The sequence below is a fragment of the Nerophis ophidion genome, linkage group LG25, assembly GCF_033978795.1.
Source record: "Nerophis ophidion isolate RoL-2023_Sa linkage group LG25, RoL_Noph_v1.0, whole genome shotgun sequence".
NCBI lineage: Eukaryota > Metazoa > Chordata > Actinopteri > Syngnathiformes > Syngnathidae > Nerophis > Nerophis ophidion.
The window spans coordinates 20,121,550-20,135,128 of NC_084635.1; the positions used below are offsets into that span (position 1 = coordinate 20,121,550).

The following is a 13,579-nucleotide window of genomic DNA, read 5'->3' on the forward strand; positions in this document are numbered from 1 at the left end:
CCTTCTCTGCATCTTGGGGTTCGTCACCAACAGCATGTAACAGTTCTATTTTTAAACAAAGAAAACAATGTTGAAGTTGTCTTTATTTTCGAGTTATCACGCCGTGATTTTACCAGTCTGGAGTAGATTTTTTTTTTTCTCCATGTGGAACCCCGATTTTAAATGAGTTTGACACCCCTGCTTAAAGGCTTACTGAAACCCACTACTACCCACCATGCAGTCTGATAACTTATATATCAATGATGAAATATTAACATTGCAACACATGCCAATACAGCCTTTTTAGTTTACTAAATTGCAATTTTTAATTTCCCGGCAGTTTTTTCTTGAAAATGTCGCGTAATGATGACGTGTACGCTTGACGTCACGGGCTGTTAGGAATGTGAGCGCTGCGCACACACACAGCTAAAAGTCGTCTGCTTTAACGGCATAATTACACAGTATTTTGGACATCTGTGTTGCTGAATCTTTTGCAATTTGTTCAATTAATATTGGAGAAGTCAAAGTAGACAGACGGAGTTGGGAAGCTTTAGCCTTTAGCTACACAAACACACGGTGATTCCTTGTTTAAAATTCACGGAGGTGAAACTTTACTATGGATCAGAGCGGACATGGATCTAAACCGAATGTCAACCAGCAGGTTTCGGTGAGAAAATTGTGGTTAAAAAGTCGCTTTTTACCGGATATCAGCTGAGCTTGTGCCGCCCATAAAGCTGCCGTCTACTTCCCTTAGACACTGCGCGTCAACACCCGGCCGTGGACGTACACTTCCGACTATCAGGTACTGTTAAACTCACTAAAACAGTGGTCCCCAACTTTTTTGTATCCGCGGACCGGTCAACGCTTAATAATTTGTCCCGCGGCCTGGGTGGGGGAATCCTTTTTTTTTTATTTTATTTTTTTTTGTCATGAAAAAGGGACGTTTTTGTCATGAAAAGGGGAGGTTTTTGTGGTTGGTGCACTAATTTTAAGTGTATATTGTATTTTTTATGTTGATTTAATAAAAAATAAAATATTTTTTAATAATTTATTTTCTTTGAAATAAAAATGAATAAAAAATTCTTCTGCGGCCCGGTACCAATCGGGCCATGGCCTGGTACCGGGCCGCGGCCCGGTGGTTGGGGACCACAGCACTAAAACACTAGCAACACAATAGAAAGATAAGGGACTTCCCAGAATTATCCTAGTAAATGTCTCTAAAAACATATGAATCCGTCTCAATGCAATCGCGTTTTTTTTAACACGTTTTTTTTTTCTTCTTTTTTTTTTTTCTAGTCCGTCGCTATCAATATCCTCAAACATGAATCTTTCATCCTCGCTTAAATTAATGGGGAAATTGTCGTTTTCTCGGTCCGAATAGCTGTTTTTGTTGGAGGCTCCCATTAAAAACAATGTGAATATGTGAGGAGCCATCAAACATGTGACGTCATCGTCTACGACTTCCGGTAGAGGCAGGGCTTTTCTCTTAACACCGAAAGTTGCAAACTTTATCGTGGATGTTCTCTACTAAATCCTTTCAGCAAAAATATGGCAATATCGCGAAATGATCAAGTAGGACACATAGAATGGACCTGCTATCCCCGTTTGAATAAGAAAATCTCTTTTCAGTAGGCTTTTAAGTGTTCACATCAAAATAAACTTTGTCCACGCTTGCACGTGGTTACCGTGCATGCATACACACACATACACGCCGATAAAACTTTCATCATATTGCAAGACAATAAATCACATTCATCCCCAACCTTGCACTTATCTTGCAGCCAGCATCCACACAATGACGCCACTTACCCACGAAGGCGTTCAGGAGGATCCCCAAAAAGCAAGCAGCCAGGCGACATTGCCTGGCGGAGGCCATTTAAACGGGCGAATATTCCAGCAGGTGCGGGAAACAAGGTGAAGTTAACAGGTGAGGCTGAGGAGCATCCGGGTACATGTTCGGACCCGCAGGACGACTCAACACGCTTTCGCCATTTTAGCCATCTATCAGGAATCTGTCAGCATCCCGCTTCCCCTCTCCTCCTTCTCCTCTTCATCCACACCCCTCTCTCTCTCTCTCTCCCCCCACTCTCTCTCCCTCTCTCTCTCTCTTCCTTACAGACACCCATGGAACAAAAGAGTCGGGTCGATTTGCAAACCCTGTGTAAAAAAAAAAAAATACCGACAAATTAAAACTCCATTACGTCGCCTTATTGTGGCGTTTTTCACCGTGACACGTGTTGACATTTTAATATCAACAAAACACAGGCGTTTTTTTTTGTTTTTGTTTTTTGCAGATAATGACTTAAAAATATGTTTTCAATATAAAGTTGGTCTATCTAGGCATAAAAGAGGCGAAATAAGTATGTGGAAAATACCTTATTGCAGGATGCATTGTGTTTAAGGGTGAACCTGTTTATACAAGGCACTCTTCCGTGAGAACAAAGCAGCGCCCCTTTAGCTGTACTGTGGCGCCCTCTTGTGGGTGTTATGTATATTTCTGCTATAACCCCTTTGTTTCATGAATGGACGTCTCAAGAGTTTACAGCAGGGGTCGGGAACGTTTTTGGCTGAGAGAGCCATGAAAGCCAAATATTTTAAAATGTATTTCTGAGAGAGCCATACTTTATTTTTTTAACACTGAATACAACTAAATGCGTGCATTTTTAAGTAAGACCAACATTTTTAGAGTACCGTATTTCCTTGAATTGCCGCCGGGGCGCTAATTAATTTAAAACCTCTTCTCTCTCCTGCGCTTACCAAAGGCATGCGGTAAAAGTAAGCATTTGCTAATTATTTTAAAACCTCTTCTCACTCCGGCACTTACCAAAGGTATGCAGGAACCGATTCTGTTCATAACTTTTATGGACAAAATTTCTAGGCGCAGTCAAGGGTAGATACACTGAGATTAAGTCTAAATTCATTGTGTTCTTCATGGTGTTTTTGAAACTGTACCAAATGTTTCCTCAGATTTTTCAAGTAACTTAAAGTGTTTTGTCAAGAGGATTATTTGTGATATGCACATTTTCAGAATGTGCTTGTTTTATTTTGGGACATAGTAAAACAAAGAAAACAATCTGAAGTATTTTTAAGTTATCATGCCATGATTTTACCTCGTGGGAATAGACTTTCTTCCATGGGGCCCCTGAGCTAAAATGAGTTTCACAGCCCTGTTCTCAAGTGTGATTAATCTAACATCAACGATAAATCACTTGACAGCCCTAATTAAGATCCATCCAAGCATTTTCCTACCGCTTGCCCCTTTTGGGGTAGCGGGGGGTGCTGGAGCCTATCTCAGCAGCATTCGGGCGGTAGGCGGGGTACACCCTGGACAAGTCGCCACTTCATCCTGACTCACATTATTTTATTTTTCACATTATTTTTTGCAACTAATTAAGATATACTGTTAATTAATACATTAACATACCAGGCACCTCCTCAGTTGGTTATTTATGCGTCATATATCCATCCATCCATTTTCTACCGCTTATTCCCTTTTGGGGTCGCGGGGGGCGCTGGCGCCTATCTCACACCCTGGACAAGTCGCCACCTCATCGCAGGGCCAACACAGATAGACAGACAACATTCACACTCACATTCACACACTAGGGCCAATTTAGTGTTGCCAATCAACCTATCCCCAGGTGCATGTCTTTGGAGGTGGGAGGAAGCCGGAGTACCCGGAGGGAACCCACGCATTCACGGGGAGAACATGCAAACTCCACACAGAAAGATCCCGAGCCTGGATTTGAACCCAGGACTGCAGGAACTGCAGACCTGCTTAGGTCTCTGCTTTTTGCAGATGATGTGGTCCTGATGGCTTCATCTGGCCAGGATCTTCGGCTCTCACTGGATCGGTTTGCAGCCGAGTGTGAAGCGACCCGAATGAGAATCAGCACCTCCAAGTCCGAGTCCATGGTTCTTGGGGAGGAGACCCTGCCCCAAGTGGAGGTCTTCAAGTACCTAGGAGTCTTGTTCACGAGTGAGGGAAGAGTGGATCGTGTGATCAACAGGCGGATCGGTGCGGCGTCTTCAGTAATGTGGACGTTGTACTGATCCGTTGTGGTGAAAAAGGAGCTGAGCTGGAAGGCAAAGCTCTCAATCCTCACCTATGGTCATGAGCTTTGGGTCATGACCGAAAGGATAAGATCACGGGTACAAGCGGCCGAAATTAGTTTCCTTCGCCGAGTGGCGGGGCTCTCCCTTAGAGATAGGGTGAGAAGATCTGCCATCCAGGAGGAACTCAAAGTAAAGCCGCTGCTCCTTCACATCGAGAGGAGCCAGATGAGGTGGTTCGGGCATCTGCTCAGGATGCCACCCGAACGCCTCCCTAGGGAGGTGTTTAGGGCACGTCCAACCGGTAGGAGGCCACGGGGAAGACCCAGGACACGTTGGGAAGACTGTGTCTACCGGCTGGCATGGGAACGCCTCGGGATCCCATGGGAAGAGGTAGACGAAGTGGCTGGGGAGAGGGAAGTCTGGGCTTCTCTGCTTAGGCTGCTGTGCCCGCGACCCGACCTCGGATAAGCGGAAGAAGATGGATGGATGGATGTAAGCTTGGACCTTAAATCCTACTGAATAGCTCTTAATCTTCTTTCCTTTATGCAATTTCAAATTACCGGTATTGAAATCAGCCTCCTCCATTTTGAAAATGATGACAGGGGAAGTGTCACTTGTGACGTCACGAGTTTGACCAGGCGGTAATACTAAGCATGCGCTAATTATTTTTGGAAGCGAGTTTGACCCGGCAGTAATTCAAAGCAGGCGCATACTATATGCCCCGCGGCAATTCAAGGAAATACAGTATGTATAACTGATATACATTTACGGCGTGGCGCAGTGGAAGAGTAGCCGTGCGCAACCCGAGGGTCCCTGGTTCAATCCCCACGTTGTGTCCTTGAGCAAGACACTTCACTCTTGCTCCTGATGGGTGCTGGTTAGCGCCTTGCATGGCAGCTCCCTCCATCAGTGTGTGAATGTGCGTGTGAATGGGTAAATGTGGAAGAAGTGTCAAAGCGCTTTGAGTACCTTGAAGGTAGAAAAGTGCTATACAAGTACAGCCCATATATCATTATTTAGGCCTCACTCGGGCTTGATCCCGGGGACCCCAAAGGGTTTCGGTCCAAAAAATATAAAAAATGTGTCATTATTCAGTATTATTTTGTTGTATTATTATTCAAGTTTTAAATCTCCAGATCAACATGAGGTCCATCTGTCAATATAATGATTTTAAAGATTTAAGTTGTATGTTTTTTTTGTCAAGAAACCCTGTTTTTTGATGGAAAAAAACCACAATAAATATGCAATATTATCACCCAAAATATTTTTAAGTGGAATATTTGAGATTATATAGTAATTGGAGCATTAAAACGGTCACTAACTCATAACACCAATGATTTTAATTCATTTTTATTTTTTGAGCAATGGCACTTAAAATCAAATCACACTAAAATTATTGGGGATCCAAAATGGTCCTACTTATTAAAGTGTTAAAAAAATAAATTATATATTTTTTTACTGTTTAATTTGAACACAATAATTTCGAGATCAACTTCAGATCTATCCGTCAATTATAAGTTTTATTGTTGTTTATGTTTTTTGTTTGTTCATTTTAGGCCCTTTTTTAAAAAAACAGCTCAGTTTTTTATATGGCAAACACAAAATAGGCAACATTTTCCCCAAAAAATATCTCAAAGTGGAAAATTTAGCGTGACGTAATTGGAGCCTTGATGAAGTCAATAATTAATAATGACTTTGATTTTGATTCATTATTATTTCTAAAGAAACAGCCTGCATGGCAACTTTGTGTTATTGGAGTAAACATTGTAACATTTTCTTGTTACTTTTCACCCGTTTGCTCCTAATTTTTAAAATGTGCCTTGGAGCCGTTAAAAAATTACCTGCGGGCTGTAAATGGCCCCCGGGCCACACTTTGGACACCCCTGTCCCAAGTGGTCCAAGTCCAAGAGTTTACAGCAGGGGATCGGGAACCTTTTTGGCTGAGAGAGCCATGAAAGCCAAATATTTTAAAATGTATTTCTGTGAGAGCCTTATCTTATTTTTTAACACTGAATACAACTAAATGCATGCATTTTTAAGTAAAACCAACATTTTTAGAGTATAATAGGTCTTTTATTCTTTTCAATAACATTGTTATTCTGATATAAATTGGTGTTTAGAAACCGTAATTTTTTGATGTGTATATTTTTTTTTCAAATATTTTTTAAAAACTTTTTCTAATTTTGAAATATATTATTTTATTTAGGATTGTTTTTATCCACACAGGATTATAACGTGATAAAGCCATGTACTGTTAACCTCTTAGTGATCATAATTGACTGCAGCTGTTTTGTCTTTATTCACAAAAGGGATTTGCATGACAGAACAAAGGGAAAGTCTAAGGATCTCGGTTAAGACCTAAAAAGGCGAATCGTAGATATACAGAAGCATGTGAAAGTCTTTCAGGGACGGACAGTGATTCTGGGTCGTCCTGTAACCGGGTGAAGGTACGAGCCCCACTTCCTTTATTTCAGTCACTGCTGTTGTACCCTTGGACAAAACACTTCACCCTCTTTGCCTCCAAAGTGTTAAGTCCTTTGGGTATCTGGAAAGGCACTATATACACAGTGGTACCTCGGTTTTCCTTAGCAATCCATTTTTAAAGGACTTTTCATGATCTCAAATGTTTGGACCTAATTATTAGTTCCCTCCATTTTGTATTTTTTTCCCAATTCCTGTCTGTCACCACTTCCCCTCTGGTCCAAGAGCTGTTTTTGTCATTCGTTTCCTGATTAGCAATCAGACGACACAGCTGTCCTTGGTTGTCAGTCAGGAGGCTTCGTATGCCACATTCTTTTGCTTCGTACTTAAATTTGCTACATAGTTTTCCCTATGCTTCCTGTGCCTTGTTTCTTTGTGTGCACTTCCCTGCCACACATTGTGTTTGGAGTGTTTTTCTTCATAAAGGGAATTTTACCTACTATTTGCATGCTGTCTCTGCATCCAGGGGTCCAGATCAACAGGGCCACCGGCGTAATGAACCCCTACCCACAAATAAATAATATTGCAATTTCCAAAAACATTACAACAAAACAGATTTTATCGAGAATTATTACAGTTTGGGATGCAGAAAAACTATGACGAAAATTGATAAATGAGTGTGGAAAGGGGCGTGGTCTGCAGGGCCTGCCGCGGAGCGGGGTTTGGAAGTACCAGCCTTGAAGCACAGCTGGCAGGTTATTGGATTACCCAGCTGGGATTATCCAATCACCTGCCATGCTTATTAGCGGCAGCCGGGCCGAGACACCCGGGTGGGAGTTCAATCCAATCCACTTTATTTATATTGCACATTTAAACAACAAAAATGTTTCCAAAGTGCTGCACAACAATATTAAAAACAATATTCAAATACTATCCTGAGCTCCACCAATGACTGAATAAAAACAAAAAATAAAAAAATAAATTCATATAAAACCAATATGAAAACAATGTAAAATAAATATGATAAAAAAATATTTTAAAAGTTAAAACCAATTAAAACAGTAAATAGAAATCTAAATTTTAAAAACACAGAGGACAACAGAGGACGAGAGAATAAAAATGGGTCTTAAGACAAGACTTAAAACACTCCATTGGGTTAGGGTTAGTGGTTTGAATATGGAGGGGCAGAGTGTTCCAGAGTTTAGGGCCGACCACAGAGAAGGCCCTGTCTCCCCTAGTTTTAAGTCTGGTCTTGGGCACCACGAGCTGGAGCTGGCTCTCGGACCTCAGAGCGCGCGCAAGATTGTAAATTTGGATGAGGTCCGAGATATAATGAGGCGCCAGTCCATGTAAAGATTTAAAAACAAAGTGCAAGGTTTTCAAATCAATTCTAAAATGAACAGGGAGCCAGTGCAAACTCTCAAGAATTGGGGTTATATGCTGGCGTTTCCTGGCCCCTGTTAAAAGTCGTGCTGCCGCGTTCTGGACTAACTGCAACCGGGAGAGAACTTTTTGGCTAATGCCTGCATAAAGTGCATTGCAGTAGTCCAGGCGACTTGAAATAAAAGCATGCACGACTTGTTCAAAAAGGTTAAAAGATAAAAACGGTTTTACCTTTGCTGAAAGACGAAGATGATAAAAACACAATTTTAAAACGCCATTGACTTGTTTGTCAAGTTTAAAATCGCTATCTATAGTGACGCCAAGGCTGGTGACCTTGGGACCCACATCATTTTGCAATGGTCCCAAGTCAGTGAGGGCTGGACCAAAAACTAAAATTTCCGTTTTTCCCTCATTCATTATTAAAAAAATCTGGGCTAACCAAGCCTTGACATCGCATAGACCAGGGGTGTCAAACTCAAATACAGAGTGGGACAACATTTAAAACTGAACAGAGCCAAGGGCCAAGGTTGAACAAATTAACCTTTTAATAGGGACCCAAACAAGTTTTGCATTGAATATTGAACAAGCAAGGCTTATATAACTTTATAGTGACATTTAAAATCAAGTTTTAAATAATAATCATTACAAAATATCAATGGCATATCAAATAAAATTTAAATAAAAATTGAACGCCTCTTCTATTTGCAGCCCTCTGAGGTAAATATAAAAATACAATTTTTCCACAGGCTAATAATAAATTTGCAAATAAAACAACAATAACAAATTAATCAAACATTCAAGCCTTGAAGTAGCAAGAGAAAGTGCATGAGTAAAACATTATTGCTTGGGGGGTATATTGTAGCGTCCCGGAAGAGTTAGTGCTGCAAGGGATTCTGGGTATTTATTCTGTTGTGTTTATGTTGTGTTACGGTGCAGATGTTCTCCCATAATGCAGGGGTGTCAAACTCAAATACAGTGCGGGCCAACATTTTAAACTGAACAAAGCCGCGGGCCAAGGTTGAACAAATTAAGCTTTTAGGTGGTAGGGTGTATTGTAGTGTCCCGGAAGAGTTAGTGCTGCAAGGGATTCTGGGTATTTGTTCTGTTGCGTTACGGTACGGATGTTCTCCCGGTTTGGTGTGGGTTCACAGTGTGGCACATATTTGTAACAGTGTTAAAGTTGTTTATACGGCCACCCTCAAGTGTCACCTGTATGGCTGTTGACCAAGTATGCATTGCATTCACTTATGAGTTTGTATAAGCCGCTTAGATTATGAAGCTGTTTGTATGGAGGATAAGAGGACGTGACGACAGGATTTAGAGAACGTTAAAGGCAGTGTCTTTAAAGCACAGCCCCCAATATTGTTGTCATGGGTGGAAATCGGGAGATATTCGGGAGAATGGTTGCCCAGGGAGATTTTCGTGAGGGGCACTGAACGTCGGAAGTCTCCCGGGAAAATCGGGAGAGTTGGCAAGTATGAATACTAGCGGTGAATGCGGTGTTACAGCGGCACAGCTACTGTATAATACCGGCAGCTCTAATGTTAATTTGATATTGCCTCAAGGGCCAAATGAAATTACATGGCAGGCCAAATTTGGCCCGCGGGCCAGAGTTAGACACCCATGCCAAAATGGAAAAATTATATAGTCGCAATGCAGACTCAAAAAGTCCACAAAAAGTATTAAAAGTAGCGCAAAAGTCACAAAAGTGCCACCCCTGGTTGTACAGTTTCAATGGCGTTTAAACCAAATGATGACATGAAAACAAACGAGAAAACATTAAAGAACACAAAGGAGAATATAAAAGAGCACAGAGCTGTTGCAACCAGCTGCCACTTAAGCTGCGCCATTGTTACATGCAGGAATTAAAAGAAAAAATGCAATGAAAAACTAAAAATTAGTGATATGGGACAAGCGGTAAAAAATGGATGGATGGATTTCTCCAGATTCTCTGAACCCTTTGATGATTTTACGGACCGTAGACGGTAAAATCCCTAAATTCCTTGCAATAGCTCGTTGAGAAATGTTGTTCTAAAACTGTTCGACAATTTGCACACATTACATTACACCACGCATGAATAAATAAACTAAAACACCATCTTAATGCCCATTTACACTGTGATGGCCCCAGGAGTGTTCCATGCCATCGTCTGCTGGGATGAGGGCAGCACGATCAGAGACAGGACCTGGAAATACTCATTAAACGTGAACAAGAGAGCTAACTCCGTCCCAGGCTACCCAACATCTGGTCCGTGCGGATGAGTGAGTATCCGTCCATGAACAAGATAAAAATACTTTAATTGGTTAAACTAACTTTTGGAAAAAAGCACTTACAGTAGAGGGTATCATGTATTGCATGTGAAAAGAGCAAAGGACCGCATATAACATGTTCCAGAGAGGGGCCTTTTTGTCCCAGAGGTACTAATTATGTTGTGCACTCTTATTGCATGCTGAAAATGCTGAATATGATTTTAAAATATGGTTATGGCATAAATATTAATGAAGCCTAAACTATCAAGCATATCACAGGGGTTGATAAAATGTCCCCACAGATTGCATAAAGCTTATATCATTTTTTTCCCATACTGTATTTTGATTGGAACAGTTAAGTTGTCATTGCTTCACTGCTTCATTCAAAGAAATGAAATGTATATTTGCTATCTGTACACCAGTACAGGGAATATTCAATAACAGTTATGTTCAGTAAGTTGTAGCGAACAAGATCCACTTATTTAATGTTTGGACGTGTGCTAAACAGAAACATCACTTGACAGCTTTTTATCTCTAAAACCTCTTCCTGTCAGAATTGTGTTTAGTTCGGGGAACTAACACTATCCAAAATGTCATACTTTGGCAACATATTTTTGTACATTATGTAACAATGCATCTGGAAAATATGTACACAAATGATCATTAAAGTAACACAATGTTGGGAATTACATCTTCAAATAGTAAATGAGATTTTTGTATATTTATGTATTTTTTTTACTACCAGCAGTGTAGTTCAATTGCACGATAAGCACTAAATATCAAAAACATTTCTCGGTTTGATGTTATGCAGTTCGTCACCACCGCATACTACAATCAATGTATTGAACATGTTGATGTGAACTAACAGTGAACAGTGACAGTTTACAACCTTTACATTGCAGCCTTTCCTGCTCAGTACAGCAACAGCAACAAAATTACAACATTAGTATAGCTAGAAGGAAAAAACTCGGGGTGTCTCAATCCGATATCAACTTCGGATATCGGTCCGACATCAGCAAAAAAAAAACCCCAAAAAAACAAGTACGATTTCGACTTGCATCTAAAATCTCCGATATAAGCTGCGATTCAAGCAGTCCTGCAGTGTGTTTATTTCTGCAACGCTGGACAGCCAGTAACATTAAATGTCCTCCAAAAAGCAAAAAAAAATGTTTTTATTTATTTTTTGTATTTTAGTCATTTACAAAAGGTAAACATGGTTGGCTATAAGCTACTAACGGCTAAGATATTCATAGAAAATATCCTTAATTGAACAATAATGCAGGATAAAACAGCACCCCTTGCAACACCATATGGCAGTGGTCCCCAACCACCGGGCTGCGGCCCGGTGCCGGGCCGTGGCCCGATTTGTACCGGGCCGCAGAAGAATTTTTAAATTAATTTTCATTTAAAAAAAAAAAAAAAAAAGGGTTTTGTTCTTTTTATCAAATCAACATAAAAAACACAATATACACTTACAATTAGTGCACCAACCACAAAAACCTCCCTTTTTCATGACAAAAACGTCCCTTTTTCATGACAAAGAAGAAAAAAAAAAATTATAAATTATTAAGCGTTAACCGGTCCGCGGATAGAAAAAAGGTTGGGGACCACTGCCATAGGGGACAAGCGGTAGAAAATGGTTTGACACAAGTCATCCATCCATCCACCCATTTTCTACCGCTTATTCCCTTTTGGGCCTGCGGGGGGCGCTGGCGCCAATCTCAGCTACAATCGGGCGGAAGGCGGGGTACACCCTGGACAAGTTGCTACCTCATCGCAGGGCCAACACAGATAGACAGACAACATTCACACTCACATTCACACACTAAGGCCAATTTAGTGTTGCCAATCAACCTATCCCCAGGTGCATGTCTTTGGAAGTGGGAAGTCATACTTTGCAGAAATTAATTTACCATGGTCAGTCCTGGAACCTATTAACAGCAATAAAAAAGGGATTACTGTGTTCAAATGTACTTTTGGGCCACAGTACAGCGCTAACATTAGCTATTTTGCTCGCACAGTCACATTTTAAACGCAGCTTTTTCTGAAAATAATATGTTTACTATTTATTATCCATACAAATACACATCAGTATTTGGCAGTTATCTAGGATCCGATTGAATAGGCTAGACCAGGCCTGGGTAATTATTTGGACTAGAGGCCAAATTTGGAGAAAAAAATGTGTCTGTGGGCTGTATATCTATTTTTAGGAATACTAATACGAAACCTCACAATAATGTCTGATTGAATGCTAAAAACGTTATGACAGACCGCCTTAAAAAACGTGATGTAATTTTAAATGTTTCTATGAACCATAAAACACTGAATATTGACAACATTTGGACGTCACGCCCATTTCGAACCACATATTTTACAATCAAGTGAAACGCAACAAACAGTGAAATACGAACGCGGAGGGTAAAAAATAAACCCACGTACAATCTGATACAGCTGATATTTGCTGAATTTACCCCAGGGATCAATAAAGTATTTTCTATTCTATTATATTATAATATATATATCACTGAGCTTTAGAACTTTGTTGTGAAAATCTCCTCCCGCGTCAGTGCAAACGCTTCTCGCCCAGACTGCTTGGTGACTCATCGGAGCTGCTGTGACGTAGATGACCATAGTAACTAATTAGATGACCATAGGAATTATAGGAACTAGTATATCATCCATAAGCGCACATTCTAAGCATTGAAACACTTTGTATAGTTGAAGACTTACGATTATTACATACTTGCCAACCCTCCCGGATTTTCCTGGAGACTCCTGAAATTCAGCGCCTCTCCTGAAAACCTCCCGGGACAAATTTTCTCCCAAAAATCTCCCAAAATTCAGGCGAAGCTGGAGGCCATGCCCCCTCCATCTCCATGCGGACCTGAGTGACGTGTATAAAGAGCATGTCTGCCCAATGATGTTATGATTGTAGAATGATCATGGGCGAGTTCTTGGTTTCTTATGTGGGTTTATTGTTAGGCAGTTTCATTAACGTCCTCCCAGTGCAGTAAAACAACACACAACAACAGCAGTCTGTTTTTGTCTACCGTAAAGCAGTTCGTCTGCCAAGCAGCAATGTTGTCACACTCTTAAACAGGACAATACTGCCATCTACTGTACATGCATATGGTTCGAAAAAAAGGATGGACAATTCAACCCTTAACCCAACAATGAGTAGATGAGTGTTATTTCTTATTTCTTATATATGTATATACAGTAAATATATATACAGTAAATATATATATATATATACTGCGATGAGGTGGCGACTTGTCCAGGGTGTACCCTGCCTCCCGCCCGATTGTAGCTGAGATAGGCGCCAGCGCCCCCCGTGAACCCAAAAGGGAATAAGCGGTAGAAAAAAAAAAAGAAAAAAAAAAAAAATATATATATATATATATATATATATATATGTCTTGATTGGATTATCCAGAGAATAGTGCTCGATACTGTGGTAGAGCGCAATATGTAGGTGTGAGAAAAATCG

General features: G+C 40.6%; 1 protein-coding gene across 1 annotated transcript in view; it reads right to left on the reverse strand.

Moving 5' to 3' along the window:
• igdcc3 (immunoglobulin superfamily, DCC subclass, member 3) overlaps positions 1-2,011 on the reverse strand; it is a 287,501-nt gene extending 285,490 nt beyond the window's left edge. The window contains exon 1 of the mRNA XM_061887046.1: positions 1,789-2,011. Within this exon, the coding sequence (XP_061743030.1) occupies positions 1,789-1,855 (67 nt within the window). The 5' untranslated portion in view covers positions 1,856-2,011. The remainder of the gene's footprint in view (positions 1-1,788) is intronic.
• Between the last annotated feature and the right edge of the window lie 11,568 nt (positions 2,012-13,579).